The 22944-nt window shown below is 58.2% G+C and overlaps 2 protein-coding genes across 15 annotated transcripts in view; one reads left to right on the forward strand and one right to left on the reverse strand.

Annotated features, from left to right (window-relative positions):
• On the forward strand, positions 1–12490 carry CXCR5 (C-X-C motif chemokine receptor 5). Of its 2 annotated transcripts, none has more exons than XM_057491065.1 (5): positions 1–158; positions 243–412; positions 1087–1172; positions 1683–1800; positions 9911–12490. In XM_057491065.1, the coding sequence occupies exons 4-5, from the start codon at positions 1744–1746 to the stop codon at positions 10976–10978; spliced, it is 1125 nt and encodes a 374-aa protein (XP_057347048.1). In that variant the 5' UTR covers positions 1–158; positions 243–412; positions 1087–1172; positions 1683–1743; the 3' UTR covers positions 10979–12490. The 2 variants fall into 2 exon arrangements, with proteins under 2 accessions (XP_057347048.1, XP_036775874.2); XM_036919979.2 differs by having other exon boundaries at positions 256–412.
• Positions 12483–22944, reverse strand: part of BCL9L (BCL9 like) — a 27555-nt gene continuing 17093 nt past the window's right edge. For 12 of the 13 annotated variants that reach the window (XM_036919977.2, XM_036919973.2, XM_036919974.2 and 9 more), the window contains 6 exons: positions 22259–22378; positions 19354–19564; positions 19092–19176; positions 16710–18990; positions 15994–16269; positions 12483–15594 (listed from right to left, as the gene is read on the reverse strand). In XM_036919977.2, the coding sequence (XP_036775872.2) occupies positions 14501–15594; positions 15994–16269; positions 16710–18990; positions 19092–19176; positions 19354–19564; positions 22259–22378 (4067 nt within the window). In that variant the 3' untranslated portion in view covers positions 12483–14500. Of the gene's footprint in view, positions 15595–15993; positions 16270–16709; positions 18991–19091; positions 19177–19353; positions 19565–21930; positions 22028–22258; positions 22379–22944 lie in introns of all 13 variants that reach the window. The other variant, XM_036919978.2, reaches the window with a different exon arrangement.

Raw genomic sequence — 22944 nt, forward strand, 5'->3', positions numbered from 1 at the left:
TCGCGTCTGCTGGTGATGGCGGGCGGGGCTGGGCAGGGAGGAAGATGGACTGGGCTGGCTTCCAGATTCCCTTCCGACCCCTATGTGATTCTAGATACTGTATTTCTTCCTGACCAATATCTCTAGAGTAGAAAAAGCCAAGCTGACAATATCAACGGGTTGGTGGGGCAGGGATGTTGGGGATGGGGCTGGGAGCACGGGGAGCACCCCACAAGCTTGGGCCACAGGAAACATCGGCTCAGCTTCCTCCCAAAGGTTTCCAGACCAGACATGCAGGAAGGGAGCTCCCACCTCTCATCCTGGGATTCCTCCTTCTTGAAAACCGTTGCTGAAGGCACCGAAAGAAGAGAGGAAAGACAGGCCCCAACAGCACCAGCTGAAGTGGAAAATTCCTCCGATTGCTGAAAGCCAGGTAAGGTGTATCTAGTGGAGGTGAAGTGGGGTAAGCAAGATGTATAGGAGGGAAAAGTGGGCAGAGGGCGGTGGAGGGAAAAGGGAGGGGAAAGAATGGGGGTGGGGTGGGGGGAGGGATCCCCGCAAATGGCAATTTAGCTGGAAAGGGGGGCAAACAAGGGGAAAGAAGCAGCATGTCACGCATTGGTGCCTCTGTGTGTGCATCGTCCTTACATCACTGCGGCCCAAGAGAGGAGATGCCCTCTCCTGGAAGAGAGAGCGCAAGGATGAGACTTGGAGGGGAAACTGATCAGTGTCTACAAAGGTGCTTCTTAAAGGGAGGGGTCCGCAGACAGAGCAGAGTTGAGGGAAAGGAAAAGAGTCACATGAGCCTGTAAGAGCGGCAGCCCTTGTAGAGAAAACACTGAATGTGGAGACAGGATACCTGGGTTCGAGTTCCAGCTGTGCCACTGGGTAGCTGTGGATCCTGGAGCCATTACTCTCCCTCTCTGGGCCACAGGGTCCTCTTATGTAAAGATCTGCTCTGGCTGGATAGTCTGTGATGTTGTTCATTTAAGTGCCACCAAGTTAATCTGTAGCTAGAGCATCATTATTTTTGAGTCGGAAAATAACTTTGTGACTGTTTACGTTTCTGTCCGTAGTAACCTGGGTAATTTCATTTTTGTCTTCTAGTAACGTTTTTGTGTTCTGACCTATCTCTTCTGAACTTGAGCTGGAAAGGAAAGGGGTTTTGCCCCTGCCTGGGAAAGGGGATAGTAGTAAGTAGCGCCCTGCTTTGCCTGAGACCGAGGGGTTTCCCAAGACGAGGGACTTTCACTGCTGGATGACTGGTTGCCCTGGTGGCAAGAAAGATGCAGGTTCCCAGGCAGCCTGGAGGAGAGGATCTGGAAGGGCTCCTCCTGTTCCCTTTCTATGTGGAGTTTCCCCCCTGGCCCCACTGGCTGGTGGGGTGGTTTTCATTACAAGGTCTAACTGTCTTACTGAGAGGCTGGTGGAGGGAGGTACAGGGAGAGGTGAGGGGTAATGTTCAAACCAGTCAGAAATGCCATTGAAGCAAAAATTGCCAGGAAAGAGGCTGAAATGCTTGACTAGCGCTGATACTGTGGGGATTTTCCCTTTTTCTTCAAAAAAAAAAACAACAGAAAAGACCCAGTGGAAAAAAAAAGTGATGAGTTGTGAGGCAGGCAGTGGGTCCTACGCAGCCCCAGGAGACAGTGCGTAGCTCATTTGTTTAAATTTGCAGCTGAACAGCTGCCATCGCTCCATAGGCACCAGGCAGCGAGCCTCAACATCAGATGGTGACCGGTCTGGTGACGTACGGCTACAGCCATGAACTACCCCCTAACCTTGGACATGGATCTCATGAACTACAACCTGGAGGACCTGGTGAGTAGGGGCAGAGAGCTCATGGTCACCAGGCCCTACTCGGAATTCTAAAGGCCCTGTGCCCAGGGCCCAGGGAAGAGGGGCTGGCTGTGGGGTCCTCTCCCACTGTGGATTGCCAGAATCTAGGCAGGGTCTATGCCACCTGCCTTTAAAGATTTGATTTCCTATTCAGTTAGGAAGCAGATAAGCAGAGCTGTGGCCTTAAATAGACATCCTTTACAGGGTTGGAAGTATGAGTTCAGATCCATGACTTGCTAGGGGGCCCAAGACAAGCCACTCGGCCTCTCCATTCCTCTCCTTATCTCTTGGGGCTGGAACAAAGGCCTGGACGGAAAGGCAGTTTGAAGGTTTTCTTCATGTCAGGAGGCTGGTGTTGCTCGTTGACCTATCAGTGGAGATTTATCCATCTCTTGCTGCATGACCATCAGGGCACCAAATACTGTGCTGGGTGGAGAAGCTGAGGACCTGGTCCTGGCCCTCAAGTAGCTTACGGTCTGTCCAAGAACAACAACATTCACTGGAAGCTCTTAGACGTGATTCTGTGCTCAACTCAGGAAGTGTGAGGCTAGCTGGCCAGCAAGGGAGAGGACCCCAGGGGGCTGGAGGCAGCGGTCAGAGGGGGCCAACGTGGGAGAACTCTGCGTCAGCCTGAGAAATGCATTTGAGCATGTTGTGGTCTCCCTCAAACGACTGGAACCTAGAGATAAGGTGTTCTTGGGGGGCTAAGAAAATGGCCCCCCATCACTCTCTGCCAGCCACCCCTGTCTTTCCCGTGAAGCAGAGGGGTTCATTCAGTTGGTGTTTTTGTCACTGGGCTCCCAAAGGACTGGGTGGGGAAAGTCCAACCCGAGATCCTAGGGCTCCTTGTCGGGGGTGGGGGACTGTGTGTCAGGATGTGAGGACAACTTCTCTGTGGCCCTTTCTCCCACGCTCCCGGGGCCAGTGGCGCTTTAGGGAAAAGACTTCTCACTGAGCTGCACCCTGGGCTGGCTCACAGAGGAGCCACATCCTTTCTCCTGTGTCTACCAGCTCTCCTGCCCCTAAACTCGCCCTGGGATGTTCTCCAACCCCCTCCAACTCCCTGGCAGGAGTCTATACTGTGGCTCCACCACCCATGTTTCCAGAGTTGCTTGCAAAAGCCTGCCCCTCGCTTGCCCAGATCCTGAGGCTTGAAAGTACAAGCAGAACATGGGGAGAAGGTGAGCAGCAGGGCTAGTTGCACAAAGTCTGGCCTCTTAGTCCCAATCCCTGGGTAAAAGCGCAGCCAGAACTGCGAGTCCAATCAGACCTGCCACCCAGTTTGTGGGACCCAAGTACAAAATAAAAACGCAGGGCCCCTTGGTAAAACATTACTAAGAATTTCAAGATAGCAACGGCAGAGCCCTAAAGCAAGCCCGGGGCTCTCCTAGCAGGGCCCCGTGTGACTGCTCTGGTCATGAAGCCATGAAGCTGATGCTGAGTCTAATCATAGAGTCCGGGCAATACCCCAAATCAGACGAAAACTCCTCTGCTCTGACCGGGCAATGTGCTCCCACCCTGGCCCCCAGTCCCGGCCCCTGGCCTCACCTGATTAGGACACTGGGTGTCTTCCTCTGCCCACAGCTTCAAGCTGACCACGAGCCCTGACCCAGTTGGATATCATAGTAAGCAACTCAAGACCCAGCCGGCCCTGGCTTCTGAGAAACCTCAATAGTTTCCCCTAACTGCTCGGCTCACTCCACTGCGTGACCTACTAGAGACAGGTGGTGGCAGCGGGTAGGGAGACAACAGGACATGTCCCACATATTAAAGAAAACTCACAGCCCAGGGAGAGAGACCTGGTGACCTGCTTCATGCCACACCTCAAATGAGTGGCGTCGGGCCAGGCATCCCAGCAGACCTGAACCCCCGCAGTCAGGGTCTGAGCCAGGGGCCCAGGGGGCCCGGGACGGTCAGCCTCTTCTTCCCCAGCAGCCAGTGCCACGTCCTGCCCTCCCTTCCTTCCTGTTCGCTCTCTCTGGGACTGTTGCCCCGCAGAAGCGCACCTCCCCTCCTTCCCCACCGCTCACCTGGAGTACTTTGGCAGTGCCCCTGGCAGCGTCTCCAGCACAGAGGCCCGGGTGGCAGGGGCAGGAGGGTCTTGCACATAGTAGCTTCTCAATAAGTATTTACTGATTTGTGATGCACTGAAGGTCTTATCTCCCCATTTCTCTCTGGAGTTAGTCTAGCTTCTACTCCTTTTTGCCTCCTGTTCCCCTCCCTGTCCTTGTCCAAACCTAGTATGGGTACATTGTGCTGCACACTGGGTTCTGCACTCCACTGTTGGGTTAGGAACTGGGGGCTCCGGAGCAGAAGCCAAATATTGGGCCACCCCATCTCCCCTATCTCCTCTTGAATTCTAAGGCCAACTCAAGCTATTTAAAATGTCCATTTTCTTAAGATGAGCTGCTAATTCCCAGGAGTGGGGGATCCAAACAGAACATTTCTAGATGGCTAAGTACCAGGAACAAGGAGCCAAGTCCCTGGGGTGGGTATGCCAGGGACCTGCCCTGCTAGGAAGGCAGATCCAGGCAGACCTAGAAAAGTCTCTGTCCACAGGAACCTTGGTCTGAGAGCATGAAGCCTCTTCTTAGCAGAACCGGGGCCTGGGCTGCAGCATCTCCAGGGGCTGGACACACACTGCACCTCCAGCCCCACCCTGCACACCAGGCTTTCAGGAATGACAGAACAAAATATTTCAAATCAGTACTAACCCAGGGGATGGTTTCAGGAGGTTGCTGAACGCACCTAGCAGACATGTCTACCTGCCCCTCAGACTGTACAACTCTGTCCCCAAAGTGCAAATTGATTTTGGGGTGCCAAGAGAGGACTTCCCCATTAGACCTAAAGACTCAGAGCAAAGGTAGTAGTGTAAAGTCTCCCCCCAGAACCATATCTGGAGCAGTACCATGCTCCTAATGGCCAAAACCCTCGGGTAGAGGTGGGAAAGGGGCCTGGCGGGCTTGCTCCGAAAGGGAGGCGAGGGAAAGGGGGAAGGTGTGGTGGTCAGCCAGTCTCAGATGGTCTTTAGGGGCTGTGGGCTGTCTGGAGGAAGACGGGGTAGGGGGTCTACCTCCACCCTTACCCTCAGCCCAGTGTCATCGCTCCAGATCCCTCACTCCTCAAGCCACCGAAGGCTGAGTGAGAGGCACCCTGGCTGACCCCACTCACAGCTCCTGAGCCTTGCCTGGGAATACCCAGACGGGGGCATCAGGGCACACAGCCTGCGTGTGCTCCCTACGGCCAGAGAGCCGAAACTCATCTGTGTGCAGACGCCTCCTGCAGCCAGGATGACTCAGGCGCCCGGAGTCCCACGTTTGGCCTGGGTGAACCTTGCGCTCAGCACCCCTGCCCCCTCCTGGAGGCCCAGAAGCAAGGTCAGCCTGAGGCACCCACTGACTACAGGACAGACAGGCTGGAGACGCAAAGGGCTCTCACCCACGTGCTGAGCCAGATGAGCGGGACTCTGAGAATCAGCTCAGCCTGGGCAGGGTCTCACGGCTAGAGAAGCCGAGGATGTGGGGGCTGCAAGGCCTGGCCTCCTTCCCCAGGGGGGAATCTTTTCCCACGTACTCAAACATTCCTCTTCTTCCCAAGGGCCCCAACCCATCATTGGGTAGTTCTGCCCGTTGGAAGGTTCTTTCTCTTCTGACTGAAACATCCCCATGCCCAGCTTGCCCATGCCTCCTGGGCTGCCTTCTAGAACCCCGCACAATAAGCCCATCCTGCCTCCTGCCCAAGGGGCTCTTTCTAATCCTTGAAGAAGACACCTCTCCTGGACTTAAGTCCTTTTTTCCCTAGACTCTGCACCCCAGCACCTGACAACCTCCTCCCGGGGTGGGGAATTTCAGACCCCTCAGCAAACTGGTCACCCTTGTCCAGACCAAATAAACTAGTTGGTGCCAGGTGCCCACCTACAGGTTTCTGTTCACCTACAGCAAGGTTCACAGTGGTCCTTCCGGCACCCACGTCACCCTGTTGACTCATCTTAAGCTTGCAATCAAACACCTGGGTCTTTTTCTCATAAACTGACATTAAGCCAGGTCTTCCCTAACTTGGCCCTGGACTGTTGAAGTTTTAAACCCAAGTCTAGTTCTGTACTTTTCCCTGTCAGTTCTGGTCATTCTGGGCCTGTAGCCCACAGATTGTGGAGAACTCTGCACCGTCTGAAAGTGTCCCCCCGCCATGTGATCCAAGACAGGGCTGAGAGTGTAAAAGAGGAGGGGATCGGGCACAGACACCTGCCCCACCCGCTGACAGAACCCAGGCAGCAAGCGTTTGCTGAGCGCCATGCCAGCCAGTACAGGGCAGTGAGGCAGCCTCAATATTTGGAGAAGTCAGATGGGGTTGGAGTCCTTTTTATCATCCAGGGAGGGGTCTGGGTCCTACAGAGACTCCTGAGGAAGGAAAGAAGGGAGGGGAGGAGGCAGGAAGAGCAGGAAGGAGAAGAGTAACGTTTGTAATCCCACCACCTGCAGGCTGTTTAAGCTTTCCTCCCCATCCGCCCTTCTTCTGGGACCTCAATACCAGGACGCAAAATGTTCTAACCCCTTCTTCTGCTCCACCCCTGGGGCTCACAGCAATTCTCTACCCAGATTCCTGGATCTGTGCTCGGCTTCAGCCCTGTCATCATGTTTTCTTGCCTGCTTTGGGGCTGAGTCCCTGGCCTCTGCACAGGCTGCTGTCCACTGGGTACCTGCCTGAGCCACACGCTGCCACGGCCTCACCTGGGCATGCGTCTGTGTCTACGCAGAATGAGGGCTGCTCTCAGATGTGTGCATGAGTCAGGGCTTGGGTGCCTGCAGCTTTTCATGACCAAGAATAAGGGGAAACTCAGCCAGATTGCCCATGGCTGTGCTTCCTCTAGGCATGAGTCTTGGGGGTTCCCTTCTGCACCCCGCTCCCCATGGCATTCAGGATTCCTGGTTCCTCAACTTCCTACCAGGCCAGAGCCAGCCTTGCTTTCTTATGTCTCTCCATGGTTTGGGGGATGAGGTGGGGGGCCTGATCCCCTGCGTATGGGAAGTGGCTTTAACACATGCCACTCATGAGCCCCCAAAATGCCCGTTTGACACCTCCTGCTGAGATGTACTGCCAACTCCCAGCACCCCTCAAAACATCTTCCTCTCTCTGCAAGGGTACTTCGCCAAACAAATACCTCTTGGTAAGGAAGAAGAGACAGTGTCCCAAGTCCTAACCCTCCCTAAACCTGGGTTCTGAGAAGATGGGGTCTCTGGGTCCTGGGGACATGTCCCACTGTGTTGAGTTTAAATGAGCAATGAGTCAATCAACCTTGATGTTGTGGACGGTAAGGACTTGTGTGGTTCTCATAAAGGCCTTCTGGCCAGAGAGGCTGGCTGCAGCCAGGCTCCCAGCCCAAGGGAGGTGGAGTCCAGCCCCGCTGACCGGCTCAAGTCTGCATTGCCACTTCTCAGTCTCAACCTCTACTCCCTCTTTGCTCTGCATGAAGACTGCTTAGCTCACTGTGTTCCCCTGTAATTCCTGCCGAATCCCAGTATGAGCCAAATGGCTGCATTCAGGGACGATATTGGAAATAGCTCCCAACACAGAGGGAGAACCCAAGAGAGGCTCCAGGCAGTCAAGGGCATCGGGAGGAGGCAGGAGCTAAGGAAGGACACAGGAGTGTCCACGTGTCCACTGAGGCTCAGAGAGAGACTTGCCTCAAGTCCCAGAATCCGAGGTCCCTGGCCTGCTTAGGAGCTGCTTGCAGCGCAGTTCAGCACCCAGCTTTGCAAGTCCATCTTGTGTAAGACACAGGCCTGCCTCCAGGAGCCTGCAATCTAGTGAGGAGACGGACGCCCAACCCCGAATGCTGGAGGGTGTAACTCCAAGTGGAAGAGCTAGGAACGATGAGGATGGGCGACTGAGTGGGGCCTTGAAGGAACCATAGGAGTTAGACATGGGCAAACCCGGGAAGAAAGGACTGCTCAGCAAAAGGAAGAGTTAGAGCAAAGTTTTAGAGACAGGAATGTCAGGAGCAGGCAGCTGGCAGAATGATGAACGGGGCAGAAGGGCTGCCTAAAGTGATAAAGTAGGAGATGAGATTTGAAAGGTCAGAGGAATATGCATTTCACAGAAGTTTAAAGGCCCTGTAGGGGAGTTTAGACCTCACCGTGCAAGTCCATGGTTTTCAAACGATAGAACCATTTTCTTCAACTAAAGCTCTGTGTGAAATGCCACAGGAGATACGAGTGGAGAGCTCCCGTTCCAAGGCAAGGAGGGGAGATGAACCCCACTCCTTCCCCTACCCTGGGGTAAAGAAAGCTGTACAGGATGCCCTGTGATTGGTTCTGAAATTTAGCAATACATTAAACATTTTTCCCTAAGAGGAGCAGGTAAGAAGCTAAGGAGAGAATGCAGGTAAGCCTCATTTTTTTTGAGCTCTGCATTGTACTCTGTTGTTGAATGCACTGAGGTTGCCTTACTCCAATCTTCCTCTACTGATGAGCTTTATCACAAACACGATGTTTTCTTATAAGTGAAATTGAAAAAAAAAGGTAAAGATGAAAAGAAAGGTTGCTTGTAGGTACTGGGGCGCCAGTAAAGGGCTTTAACAGGACACTGATGTAATGGGATTGCAGGTTGGAAATCTCAGGCTGTCCTCGGTGTGGGAGCTGGGCAGCAGCAGAGCAGCTGGCAGGAAGGGGGCCCGCGCAGAAGCAGTAGCCCTGAGCATTGGGGCGAAGAACTGCTTGCCTGACGCTGTGGCGGAGGGATGCCGGGCGGGCAGAGGCAGGGGAGGGGGCATCTGGCTCTGCCATCACACTACTGTATTCCCCAGCCCCTTCCCTCAGAGCCACCTGCCCAGGTATCAGAAGGCAAGACCTTGTTTGGGGAATGGGACTGCCCACCATTGAGAGTGAATGTATGACCCACAGCTGGGGCCCCTGAGAAGCTAGGAAATACCAGCCCCCAAAACCCCCCCACCCCACTTGTGCACGAGGGACCCTCATGGACAGAAAGTCAGCACCAGACCACCCAGAGCCCAGGGCAGAGTACCCTCTCCCAGCGGCGCCCTCCCTGGGGCCCGTCATTTACAGAAGTGTCTTTTTGAACCCATCTACTTGGTTATAAATGGTTTTGAATTGCCCTGGGGAGGGGTCTCCTTCGGGGAGGGGTGGGAAGAACAGGGCTGGGAAGTGAGGAGGAGCAGGTGCAGGGCGACAGCTGTGAGTGAAAGGTATGAAAACAGACACCGTGTCTTCCTTTGCGGTTAGCTGGGTAAACAACCTGCGCAGGGGGGCGGAGCGGGGAGGGGGAGCTTCCGGAGACTGAGTGGCACATCCCCCTCACCTGGAACAGGCTCCCTCCCTCCCCACCTCGACCCTCCCTGCGGCTCCCTCCCTTCCTTCTGCCGCCGCTCCTGCTGTCAGCAGAGAAGGGCACGGAGCAGGCAGGCAGGCTGCCGCCGATGGCAAGTGCACGGGGAGGCGGGTGGGAGCAGGCCTGGCCGCTGCCTGGTGCTGGAAGTACCGGCTCTGAGTTAGATCAGCTTGAGTTCAGACAGACCTGATTTTCAGCAAAACACAGGGAGACAGTCAGGGAGAGGGGGACAAATCAAGAGGAGCCAGCAGGTTACTTCAGCATCGGCCCCCTCAGCAGGCTCCCGGGTTTCGTGGTGCCCACGGTTTCCGTGCCCACTGCGCTGCTCAGATTTGGAGCAGATGGCCCCGGGCCCCGACCAGATTCACCCCCAGAACTGAAGTCCTCATCCCAGCCTCTGGGCCCGCAGCCTTCCGAACCTGAGGACAGTAAACACAAAATAACTAAGAGGTCCACAGCCCTTGAGAGTTTATGAAGCACACCCACACCATACTCGGCCTTCCATTTTCATCGGTATCCTGTGAGGAATTAGTTCCTTTTAAGATGAAAACTGAATTCGGAGGAGGCAAACTGATTTGTTCAAGGACTCACAGGGGGAAATCGGGATTTGGCCAGGGGAACATATCGGGAGGGCAGGGACAGGGCAGTTAGCCTGGGGGTACCGGAGAACTCTACCAGGGAGGCAGGGTCTCTCTCCTGGGGGGCGAAGGTCCTCAGTTCCCACCCTCCTGTCTCCTTGCCTCTGCAGTACAAGGAACTAGGCAACTTCAGTGACAGCACGGAGCCCCCTGTGGTGGAAAATCACCTCTGCCCGACCGTGGAGGGGCCCCTCCTGACCTCCTTCAAGGCCGTGTTCATGCCCGTGGCGTATGGCCTCATCTTCCTCCTGGGTATGATGGGCAACATCCTGGTGCTGGTGATCCTGGAGCGGCACCGGCACACGCGCAGCTCCACGGAGACCTTCCTGTTCCACCTGGCGGCGGCCGACCTCCTGCTGGTCTTCATCCTGCCCTTCGCTGTGGCCGAGGGCTCCGTGGGCTGGCTCCTGGGCACCTTCCTCTGCAAAGCTGTGATTGCTCTGCACAAGATCAACTTCTACTGCAGCAGCCTGCTGCTGGCCTGCATCGCTGTGGACCGCTACCTGGCCATCGTCCACGCCGTGCACGCCTACCGCCACCGCCGCCTCCTCTCCATCCACATCACCTGTGCAGCCATCTGGCTGGCGGGCTTCCTCTTCGCCTTGCCAGAGGTCCTCTTCGCCAAGGTCAGCCAGCCCCACCACAACGACTCTCTGCCGCGCTGCACCTTCTCACAAGAGAGCCAAGCCGAAGCCAACGCCTGGTTCACCTCCCGCTTCCTCTACCACGTGGGGGGGTTCCTGATGCCAATGCTGGTGATGGGCTGGTGCTACGTGGGGGTGGTGCACAGGCTGTGCCAGGCCCAGCGGCGCCCTCAGCGCCAGAAGGCGGTCAGGGTGGCCATCCTGGTGACGAGCGTCTTCTTTCTCTGCTGGTCACCCTACCACATTGTCATCTTCCTGGACACCCTGGCGAGGCTGAGGGCCATGGGCAACGCCTGTGAGCTGAACGGCTACTTCTCCGTGGCCATCACCATGAGTGAGTTCCTCGGTGTGGCCCACTGCTGCCTCAATCCCATGCTCTACACTTTCGCTGGCGTCAAGTTCCGCAGTGACCTGTCACGGCTGCTGACCAAACTGGGCTGTGCCGGCCCCGCCTCCCTGTGCCAGCATTTCCCTAGTTGGCGCAAGAGCAGCCTCTCTGAGTCAGAAAATGCCACCTCCCTCACCACCTTCTAGCTCCCAGCCCCTTTGTTTCTGCTTTCCTTGGCGAACGCAGCGATGCTGGGCCCCTTGTAAAAGGAGCTGGGGTCCTAAGAGCTCACCTCGGCCAGTGTCCTCACATGCGGCAGCCAGACGAACCAGTCCTCTCTCCCGGTCATCCCTGCCAGCTCTTCTCCCGGCCCTGGGGCTAGGCTGGGGTCAGAGGCAAAGCAAAGACACCTGTGCCTGTCTGAATCTCCTCAGGCTGAGGGGACCCCGTCTTAATCAGCCAAAGCTCCCGAGAAACAACTTCTATTTCTGCCCTTGCCTCTAGGGAACGTCAGCTCCCGCCCAGAAGGCACACCGTCCTCTCATGGGTCACTCCACAATGACCCACTTCTCCTAGAAACTGAGCGCAGGGGATGGATGGAGGTTAAGGCTGACAACAGGCCAGCTGGCAACACGGTGTGGCCTTAACACGTCTGTCTGTACCAAACAAGTTCTGCCAGGCCACCAGCCCTGCAGCACCTTGACCAAGCAGGAAGCTCAGACGGACCCAGTCCAGGTAGCTGCCCCTGGCTCTGGCCAAAATGGCAGTGGGCCAGCCCCCTGTCCCTGGGCTCTGCGGGGATCTGCAGACAGGACAGACCAGCCAGTGTCCTGGGGAAGAGCTCAGGCTGGGCCAGCGGAGAGGAGCCACGGAAAGAAGATGGTCCTCCCCCAGCTCCAGGGAGGGAAAGTGTAAAGGGAAGCTGGCCGTCTTCTCTGCCCTGGGTGGAGAGCTTCCCGCGTAGGCCCTGGGGCTCTGGGCATTGACGGGGAAGGAGGTAGACTTGTTCCTCCCTGTCCTGCTCCCTGCAAACTACACAGCCGGGGCGAGTCCTTGAGCAGCAGTGGGGACTCACCACAGCGGGGGAGCACTTAGCCAAGAGTCCTCTGAGGAGCAAGACAGACTGAAAGAGGCCTCTGGGGGTCATCTCTTCCAGCCCCCTTGCCTGCAAGCCAAGCCCAGAGAGCCATGTGGCACCCCCTTAGGCTGGGAGGTGTGAAAGGCAGGCCTGGGCAGGGAAGTCCCCAGTTCCTGGGCAGGAAACTGGGCCCTGCCCCCGAGAGGATACTACTCAGATGGAACCAGAGGAAGCCACTCCTCGCTTGCTACCCACCATCGGGGAGGGCTCTCCCTCCCTCTGCCCTGGCCTCCGCGGGGAACCCTGCATGTGCAGAGGGCACATCTGGGTAGCCAAGTCCCACTTAAGTCGGTCAGCCAGGCCCCCTTGGACACCCCCATGGGGGAAATCAGAGCTGTGATCCAGGGAACTGTCTTCATAATGGAACGCTGGGGAAGCCCTAGGGCCCCCATTTTTCCTCCCAGCACCCAATAGTAAGCTGGGCTGTGGAAGCAAAAAGGAAGCCAGAGGTTGGAGTTTTAGTTTTCTCTTTTTAATAAAAAGGCACCTATAAAACAGGTCAATACAGTACAGGCAGCACAGAGACCCCCAGAACAAGCCTAAAAATTGTTTCAAAATAAAAACCAAGAAGATGTCTTCACATATTGTATTTATATATTTATATATATATATATATTTATATAATGGTACAAAATGGCTGGGGGTATGGCCATGGATGGAAGAAGTGGGCTGGCTGTGGCGTTCACCTTGGAAGCTAGTCTGGGTGGGAGACGGGAGGAGATGGGAAGGGCACTGAGTCCTTCGCAGTCGAAACCCCCTCCTCTGGGCAGGAAACACTTCAAAGTGAGTTTGGGGCGTCTTGGGTTGAGGGTGCTCACGGGTCCAGGGCCCAGGTTGAGGCAGGGCAGGCAAAGCGCCTGGCAGGATGGAGGGCAGGTGGCCCTGGAAACAGAGGCCCCGGGCAGCCCCTGGGAGGTACGGGGGGAGGCAGGAGCCTGCAGCCATCCCCGGAGGAAGCTCCTGACGGGCGGCGGTGACTGAAGACAGCACCGGACTGGGAAAGGTGGGGGCAGATTCCCTTTGTGTCACAGCTGCCACTGGGAGAGGGCCCTGCGGTCAGCAAGGCTGTGTCCAGAAGCAGCCCCTGGGCCTGGAGGCGGGGCATAAAGGCCTCACCAGGAGCTGCCCTGCCACCTCGCAGGGCAGGAAGGGAAGTTAGAAAAGAAGTGTTTTACTCCTGGGGCCAAGGGGGCAAAACACCCGGTTGTGTATGGCTTCAGCTCTTCTGGGCAAGAGGAGGGGCAGCGGGGGGCAGCGGCTGCACCTGGGGGTGGCCCAGAGCCCTCTGCCCTGGCCGCCCCCCCCAAAGCTCTCTCTATCCCATTCTCAGGGGGTGGCCGCTGGAGGGGGAAACACCGCAGCCAGACCCTTTTCCTTCCTCCTTGGGTGAAAAGAAGGCGGCAGCCTCGGGAAGAATCAGAGCCTGGGGATCACCTGGCCCAGGGCTGCTGCAGCAGGCATGGGACCAGCGGGCCACAGGGCCACCTCCTCTGGGGCCCACTTAAGGGGGCCACACTGCATCCAACTGCCGCCTCCTTTCCTTCATCCCAGACTGGGGACCAAGAACTTCCAGTTCTGGCTAAGATGTAGCAGCAGGGGACACCAGACAACCACAGCTGGGAAGCCAGGGCCCCGTGTCCCCCGTGTGGGGCAAACACGCATGCATGTGCGCGCGCTCTCCTGAACCACTCAGCAGCAGACAGGCTGCTGCCCTGGGGTGGAGTGGGGGGTCTCAGCCCTGCGGGGGTCTCCAGGTGGAAGCCTGGGTGGTGTGACCTCAGTTTAGGTGTGGGGTATCTATGTTCATTTCACCATTTGGGGTGGGGACCAGAATGGCATCCTTTGTGGACCCAGAGACACTGCGAACAGCAGGTAGATGTGTGGGACTGCACGTCCCAGGGTCCAGGGGGATGGAACGGGTAATAACTTGAAGAAGGGGAGAAGGGTTTCTTGTATCCTTTTTTTTGTGTGACTTCTATCAAAACACAGAAATACAGCACACACACACACCGGCACAAAAGCGCAGCGCTCTATTTACAGCTCTGGCTGGCACCTGCCCACCTGGCCAGCCGCCTGCAGGGAGGGGTGGGAGAGGGGCTCAGCCACATCAGCAGGGAAAGGGAGGGGGCAGGAAAAGACAGAAGGAAATTGGGGTGGGAGCAGAGAAGTCAGGAGGACAGTGAAGCTCCAGCAATGGAGAGACGACGACACACCGGCAGAAAGTAAAGGGACGAAAAGGAGGACCCCTCTCCCCGAGGATCGGACACGGGACTCCAAAAGCAGAGCTGAAGAGGGTGGGTGTGGAGAGAGTGGGAACTAGAGGCTCCACAGGACTTGGGGGGAGGGAGGAGGGGCAGCCCTGGTGGCCGAAATGGAACAAACCCCAATCTAAAATCCCCCGCCCCACTCTGCCACGGCCCCCTAAGCTGCCAGCACATTTGATTTCCACAAGTGCCACTCCCCACACAAGCCCCCTCCCACCCCTTCCACCCCACCCCTTGACCCAGGCCGTCCCAACACTGGAGGGGAAGAAAGTTTCTTAAGGTTATCGTACTTGCAGTATCGCCCCAGCTCCAGCCCCCCGCAGGGACTAGAAGGGCAGGTTGGCCATGCTGCCCGGCGCCGGGAGGTAGCCCATCTGGCTGTCCAGAGACACACTGCGCTGCCGCAGGGGGTGGGACACCATGAGGTTCTGCGGGGGCGGGGGGCCCATGAGGGAGGCCTGTGGGGACAGCATGTGGGGAGGCTGGCTGTAGACCTCGCCCCCCACGGCCCGCTGCTTCATCAGCATGAAATTCTGCTGGGTCATGAGGCCTTGTGGAGGGGACATGACCCCCTGGTGCAGGCCGTGGGGCACCATGCCCTGCTGTGGGGGCACACCTGTCCTGCCCAGCAAGGACATCTGTCCGGGGTGGCACATGGACATGTTGAGCCCCCGCTGGACACCCTGCTGGCCTGGGAGGTTGGGGGGCCGTGACGGGGTCTGCTCCGCCATCATGTTCTGCAGGTTCATGAGATGCAGATTGGGGGGCTGGGCCTTGGGGGGCTGGTTCTCGCTCTTGGGGAAGTACTGGAGGGTGCTGCTCGGCTTCTCAGAGGGGATGATCCTTGACAAGTCGAACTCAGGGATCCCCGTCGGGGTGGGCCGGATCACCTCGCTCAGCTCGGGGTCATTCAGCACCGACGCCACCCCAGGAAGCACGCCTGGCGGGTACGCGTCGCCCATGCGCCCAGCCATGCCTTTGCCCATCAGGTGCTGCTGGGGGGGCATGGGGCCTGGCTGCTGGCTGGGCAGGTCCTCTGGGGGCAGGGGCATGCCTGAAGGGTAGTGCTGCTGCAGGCCAGGCCCCCCACCCCCGCCCCCACCGGGGGCCATGGCGCCATGGGGCTGCTGCAGCCGAGGGGGGAAGGGCATCATCTGGGAGGAGCTGGGCACAGGGCCGCAGGAGGCATTCAGGGAGTCTGGGCCCCCTGGAGCCATCATCATTGAGTTCTGAGGAGGCCCTCCTGTCCCCTGTGCATTGGGGTGCAGTGGAATGTTGGAGCCCAGAGGGGTGGGGGAGGGCAACATGGTTGGTGGGGGCTCATGGGACAGGGGCTGCTGGCCTGGCAGGCTCATGCCCATGGGGCTCTGGGAAGCAGCTGAGTTCAGGTGCATCTGGGTGGGCTGGTTATTGCTGATGCCTGTGGGGAAAGAGGAGAGAGGGTCAGGAGCTGTGCGCGCCCAGCGGGGGGACGGTGCAGAGCGAAGTCCTCCCCAGTCCCCAGCCAGGCCGCTGCCAAGGGTGAGGACTTTCACCACTGGCCTGTCCTGGCTGGGAGGGAAGAGCCCCGGGCTCTGGCCCAGTGTGCCGTGGGCACATCGTTGGGTGGCGGAAAGACCACTCAAGTGCTCTGGGCTTGCTTCCACTGAGGACTGCCTGTGGGCACTGTGTCCCAGGACATCACAGCCCACTCCCGGGGCCCTCTGGAAGCACGCGGAAGGCAGCATGACCACAGGGGTGACTGGTGGCCGCAGCAACTCTTCCCATTCCCAAGGCCCGCGTCGGCTCTCCTCCCCGCAGCCCCCCTCCGTCCTCGCACCTGGCCCAGAGCCCTGTGGTGGTGGCGGCAGCAGGGGCCGGTCAGGCAGCAGCTCGTCGTCCGAGGTGGCGATGGTCTTGATGGCATTGTGGTAGAGCGGGGTGGAGCTGGGCATGGCATACTTGGACATTTGGGACATCATCAGTGACAGGGGGTTCTGGGAGGGCGTGGGGTCTGGGGAGGAAGTGAAAGGCAGGCTGGGGTTCAGGAGGCCGCTGGGGGGGTTGGCGGGAGGTGCGGAGGAGCTGCTCCGGGGGCCGCTGGGTGGAAGGGCACCTACAGAAGCAGGGAGACAGGAAGAGTGGGGTGACTGGGGAGGGGAAGATGAATCTGACTGCTCACATTGTGGGTCAGCTCCCCAGTCTCCACCTGCGCCTTGCAGGCACACCTCTGCTCACATGTTCCCGTCAACACAAGGCCCCCGTTATCATATCACAACAGCCCATCCCTCGTCAAGCAATTTCTGTAGCCTCAGGGCCTCAGACAATGAGGAGATTTCAAGCATGATCACCTCAAAATGCCGGAGAGCCTAACTTGGCGCTTCCTGTGAAAGTCCACACATAGCTGCCAACCACTGCCCTTCAACTGAAGCCACTGTGCTCTGAGCGCCACTGCCTCTGGGCCCTTTACTCGCTCCCTCCCCAGCATGAACACACCCACCTAGGAGGCTCCCAGTGCCAGAGCACGGCCCCCCTTGCCCAGGCCAGCTCACTCACCCTGTTCCATGTTCCCCAGGGTGGTGGAAGAGTTCATATTGAGAGGCGGCTGCTTGTTCTGGGGGACTCCAGGGCTCGGCATCGCTGTCTTGGGTGAGGCAACCCAGCCCGGGGAAGGCACCGCCATCGAGGGAGACTTGAGTCTGCTGGGCGAGCCGGTGGGCGAACGGACACTGAGGGAGGAGCTGAGGACTTGGGGTGACTTGAGAGGTCCTGGCGGGTTGGCCGAGGGCAAGGGCACCATCTGTGAGGGAGTCTGGGGTGACTTGAGGTTGGCAGAGGGCGAGGTGACCAGCGGTGAGTGTACCTGGCTAAGGGTGGGCGACTTCAGATGCCCCATGCCTGGTGAGCCCATCTGATTAATACTGATGGTGAGGTCTGACGGCCGTCTACCCAGGCCCCGGTTTGGGGCTGAATGCACGGACCCGGGAGGATTGGATGCAGCAGGCAGAGGCATGTGGCTCAGCCGGGTGGTGCCCACAGGCATTGGGCTCTGGTCGGGGCTGAACATGTCTTGAGTGCTGCCCATGTCCTGGGGCACTGCTTGGTAGGGTCCCTGGCCCCCGCTGAAGCCCTGCTGGCCCTGGCTGGGAAACTGTGAGGGCATGAGCATCTTCTGCGGGCCGCCCATCATGCCGCCACTGCTCTGGGCCCGCAGCCGGGCCACCTCCTCGGGGCTGAGGCCCTGCGGCCCCATCACGTCCGCGGGGCCCCGCACCTTCTGGGCCATGAGCAGCTGCTGCTGCGGGGTCATCTGCACGTTCAGGTTCATGTTCATGTTCATGTTCACGTTCATGTTCATGTTGAGGTTGCCCGGCCCCAGAGGTGGGTCCGCCTCCCTCAGGCCCGACTGCCCCAGGGTGGGGCTCAGGAGGCTGCGGCCGCCACCGAACTCCATGCCCATGGCAGTGCCTGCCAGGCCCTCACCGCCTGCCATCTGCCCGGAGAACAGAGCGGGATCCATCTGCCGGTGGGCCTGTATCATCCGCTCCACCTCCACGCCCTGCCCCATGCCATTGCCTGCCATGCCCAGGGGGCGCTGCATGCCCATCGACCGCTTCTCCAGCAGCTGGTGCCGCAGCAGCTCCTCGCGAACTCGAGGGGTCAAGAATCGCTCCGCATCACCCTGCCCACCTGGGTAGGGCACAGCATTCTGGGCAAAATTGCCAGGCCCCCCCATGGGTGGCAAGTCTTCAGTCCAGCCCATACCTGGCCTCACAGGCCTCTGCATGGCATTCATGGGCACCTCCATGGGCATACCCTGCATGCCCCCAAACCCAGGCACTCGTTGCATCTGGTTGCCTGGGAAACGGGGTCCAGGGAAGGGAGGGCCGCCCCGGAGCTGCATGGCATCTTGGACATCCATGGGCCCCCGCAGCTGTGCACCCATTCCGGGTGGCCACTGATCCCCAGGCTTGCTGTGGTAAGGAGGTGGTGGCCCCCTCACCATCATGCCCCCCATGCCCATCATGTCCTGCAGGGGGCGGCCCCCGTGCAGCCCAATCTGCTCCTCCTTCCGCCGTTTCTCCTCGTAGTACTCTTCCTGCAGCTTGCGCCAGGCCACCTGCTCAGGCGTCAGGCTGTCCTGGCCCAGCCTCTGCATCATCACGTTCATCTGCTGCCCCATGTCCCCGCCCGGGGGGTGCCCGGGCAGTTCGTGCTCCAGCGGGGGGCCTCCCAAACTCTGAGTCTGAGAAATCATGGACTGCAAGGGCTCTTCATATTTCTTCAGCCCACTGGGAGGGGCCGTGGGTGGTTGCTGGGGGGCTGTAGGGGCTTGTGCTGGTGGTCCCCCCTCACCTGCTCCCCCTGGGGGCCCTTTGAGGAAGGGCTCAGTCTCCCCACTGCGGAGCAACAGCCGCTCAATGTCTCGAAGGGTCTGCAGGGAGCGCTCCCGATGTTCCAGCTGCTCCTTGGACAGGCTCTCGGAGCCCACCAGGCTCCGCTGCCCATTTCCCGGGGGGGCGGCCTCCCCCAGTAGTGCAGGGCCAGGGGCACTGCTGGGGTCTCCTCCAGGGGGCAGGGGGTTGTTGGCAGCAGCAGCTGTAGGGGTGTTCGGGTGGGTGCCCCCAGTCCCACCACCCGTGCTGGCTGCTCCCACCGAGTTGGGTGTCAGGTCCTGACTCGTGTCCTCAGGAGGACCCTCGGAAGGCAGAGCGGGGGGGGCACTGCCAGGGGCTGGGGGTGGCGGGGGTGGCAGTGGAGGTGGCTGGGACTGGGGGGTGCCTGCAGATGGTGTGCTCAGGGGTAACGGTTCTGGGGTGGGCGGCACTTTGGGGGCCTGCAAGAGGACAAAGGCAGCACATGAGACAGGTAAGGAGAGGCACCCCCAGCCAACGGCTGTTCCTGGAGGTACGCTGCAGAGGCCAGAGCCACACTCACCTGGTCCAGCTTGGCCCGGGGCACGTTCTGCTGGTGGTAGGCAAGGATGGAGTCGGCCCGGCCCTGTAGCACTGCCTCCGCAGCCCTGCACAGGAGGGTCCAGCATAAACAGCTCAGAGAGATGGGCAGGAAACCCCTTGCCCTCACCCAGCACAGCCCAGCCCCGCCCAGCCCCAGCCAGCCCCGCAGGGGCTCACTCAGGCCCCCAGGCTGAGGGGCTCAGGGTAAACGGAGCAGGTTTGGCCTGCCCTGAGGCTCTTACGTGTTGGCCAGGTGGGTGGTGAAGACATACACGAACTGGGAAGGAGGCTTTCCAGGGACGCCCCCACTCCCACCCCCGGGGGCATCGGACCGAAGCCCTGGTGGGGGCCCAAGTGGGGGGCCTGGTGCACTGCTTTCACTGAGGGGGAGCTGGGCAGCTTGGCTGGGACCCAGCTGCGGGGCCGCCATGGCTGGGTCTGCTACATTACAATCTGCATGAGAGAAGAGAGGGAAAGAGGGTGAGCACCCAGATTTAGAAAGGAGAACAAGCCGGCACCTGTCATGGCCCCATCCCAGAGATGCGCAGGGACAGAGCGGTTCACTGCTTTATAGCTCCTGCCCACACAGTCATTTGTTGACAGATCTGGGGGCACTAGCCCAGTTTCCACACTTACTTGTCCTAAACCAGTCTTTGACCAGGACAGAAATTTTGGGGACTATATGAAGAGGAAGGGAGGGAAGATGTGACCCTTACAAACAGACTCCATGTGCCTGGCATCCCAGTACATACTTATGGAGATAATTGTATCTGATCACCACATCCCTCGGAGGAAGGTGGCATATCCTCTATTGGAGGGACAACACTCTTTACCCAAGGTGACACAGCCAGTCAGTGCAGAGCCAGGCAGGGACTGCAGAGCCCTGCTTGAGCCCAGCTCTGAGCCGCGGTGCTTGGGTCTGTGTATACATATGCATGCGTGCACGCCCACCGACCTGGCGAGGGCAGAAGGCACACTGAAGATTGCAATGCTTTTCCATTCTCGCCCTACTGCTGACTCCGTGACCTTAGAAACAAGACGCTTTGTCCCTTCACGTCTCAGTTCCCTCATCTAAAAAATGGAAACACTAACTCCCACTCTGCACACGGGGAAGGCCAAAGAAATCTATTTTTACAGCGACATCAGAACTATGTCGCAAACCAAAACATTGTTTGGAAAACGGAGAGAGTTAGAAAAGGCTGACACACTGGGCTGGCTCCCCGAGCAGACTGGTCACCCTCAGCACCGAGAGAAGTTTTGTTCCATGGTCACAACTGGACTCTAAGTCCTACCCTAGAGAAGACCTATAAGTGGTCATTAATGGATCTAGGTGAGTGGGTGGACCCATTCCTATGCCAGGAAAAACAAGTCCAAGGGCCTGGCCTGCAGACAGTTAAGTGACAGCACTCTTAGTTCACGTAAGGCCAACTGCCTGAAGTTGCCTCTCTTGAGCCAGCACACCAGCCACCTCCCCACAAGGCTCTCCTTGGAGAAACCTTCTCTGACACCCCTACCTCATAAGCAGCACTGCTCTCCACCCTGACTTTCCAATTTTACACAAAATAACAGGGCCAAAAGCTTTGTTGTTGTTGGGGGTCTTTTTTTGGTTGTGGGGGGCAGGGGCAGGGGACGAGGGCTGTGCCGGGGAAGAGCAAGGTGCACAGTCAGCACACTGGGCTAGGACTCCTGGGTACAAGATATGGGGAGGCAGGCAGGCTTTACTTCAATAAGGAACAAGAAGTACAATAGAAACAATAATCAAAGCTAATACTGTTCTAAGTGTTACATGTATCAACTCCTTTGCTCCTCATAGAGACCCTATGAGGTAAATAATTACTTCCATAGGTGAGGAAACTGTGGCCCTTTCCCAAACTCACACCAATAGTCAGTGGAAGACCTGGGATATAAACCAAGGTGGTCTGACTGCAGTCTGTGCTGTTAACCTCCACATGTGCTGCCCCACCATTAAGAATGGTTCAAGAACCTAAGGGCACCACAACTAAAATAGAAACAGTGGTTGCCTTGGCATTGGGTATGTCTGGGATGCTAGCAATTTCTTCTTCATACTTTCCTGTGTCTTCCAATGTTTCTAGAATAGTACACATATTATAAAAGTGAATGGGAGGAAGGGATGTCTGTCCTGAGAGGTAGTGACCACCCCTGTCTATCACTGAAGGGTTCAGCCAGGAGTTCATGGACTGCCAGTCAGTCCCCTAGGGTGACCTGGGGCCAGATGACCTTTAAAGTCCCAGCCAGCTGCAGAGATCCCATGCACCACCTCCTGAGCCAGGGCGCGTGGTGCAGCTCATTCCATAAACCTCTGCTGAGCCTGTTGCCTCCCGGCAATAGGTATCACGGTGACACCTACCTCACTGGGCTACTGTAAGAATTAAAGAAAACCAGCATATATTTTTTCCCCTTCTTTCTGGGATCCCAGCCTTCAAGAGGGTCACAGTTTAACATCCTCTGGCTAGTTTTTTATATGTTAAGTTGTTTCTCCCCCCAAACAGAGGGAAAGCACCAATAAGCATGCATGGGCTTCCCAAAGGTGGGGGGGTGTCTGCTTCTCCTCCACCATTTGGACAAAGGTCAAATAAACCCTGATAAAGGACTGAGAGGAGTGGGCATCTATCCATGCCCTCTCCTCATCCTGGTGACGCACTCCAGGCACTTGCCAGGAGTCAATTAGAGGCTACGGAAGGGTGCCAGAGACATGGCCAGTGTCAGCTCACACAAGGATTAGCAGGCTTTACACAGCAGAGCCAACTGTCCCCTGGCTCCCAGTGAAGCTGGACCCTCACCACCCTCCCTCCACTCACCAGTAGGTGGCAGCATAAGCCACGAATTCATAGGAGGAGGTGTAGGTGGTGTGGCCAGGAGAGGCCACCTGAGGTTCCTTCCACCCCACCTGGGTCCCTAGGAAGAGGGGGGGGCCACTGAGCACCTGAAAGGCAGAGGCTGAGCTGTCACGGCACAAGAAGGGACAGCGTTTGAGTGGTGAAGAGAAGCTTGGGTGTCCAACCCTTGCTCCTAGGCCAGGCTCAGGCCTCTTTTAAAGCCCCAGGAGAGGATAGGGTGGCTCCCTCTAGGCCTCTATCCCCTAGGGGCACCAGGGGCCACAGCACCCTGGCACCGATGGGCACTCACTGTGGGTGGCCCCAATGGGCTTGTCATCTTCCTCGCTGTCCGGTCCTGAGCACCATTCGTCCCCGCTGTATGGCTGCTTCCGCTCCAGCACACAACGCCGCTTACTCCTGGGTGCCACCTCTGCCCAGGCAGGACGGAGGCAGGCAGGAGTCAGAATGCGTGCCCAAAGGCCCTCTCTTCCCACACCCAGGGTCCCCCACAGGCCCATTATCCCAGATGCCCCACCGCAGAAGGCGCTGCCCAGACCACGTTGGGCACTTTGCCAGCCCTTGGCCCCCACCACACCACCATTTGTTTCTGATTTCTCTCTACAGCCCTGCTGTCTCCCCTCCCCCACCCAGCACCAAGCACAGCATAATCCCCAACCACAACTGGTTCTAATTAGGACTGGGGGGGAGGCGGGAGGGGGAAGCCCTGCTACTCTTCCAGGCCCCAATGCCTGCTCAAAGGCTCCCACCAGCTGGGACACCAGGAGGTTCCTGGGAGCTGGGTGGGTCTGCTCCTAGCCCCCGAGCACCTCTCTCTCCCACTCCAGTGGGAAAGCAGAGGAGCAGTGAGACCGACGGGAAGCCCCATCACTCTGCGGCCCCTCCCTAGGTGGCACCTGGGGATGAGGGGGTGAGAACTCCCCACCCCGGCCAACCCCAATCCAGAGAGAACGACCAGGCTGGTGGGTATAACCGGGC

This window comes from Manis pentadactyla, chromosome 13, assembly GCF_030020395.1.
Source record: "Manis pentadactyla isolate mManPen7 chromosome 13, mManPen7.hap1, whole genome shotgun sequence".
Classification (NCBI taxonomy): Eukaryota; Metazoa; Chordata; class Mammalia; order Pholidota; family Manidae; genus Manis; species Manis pentadactyla.

Excerpts from the sequence above, each read along its gene's own strand:
- CXCR5 (XM_057491065.1), top strand. The coding sequence starts at position 1,744 with ATGAACTACCCCCTAACCTTGGACATGGATCTCATGAACTACAACCTG. Across the intron at positions 1,801-9,910 it reads ACTACAACCTGGAGGACCTG|TACAAGGAACTAGGCAACTT; the intron begins GTGAGTAGGGGC and ends TTGCCTCTGCAG.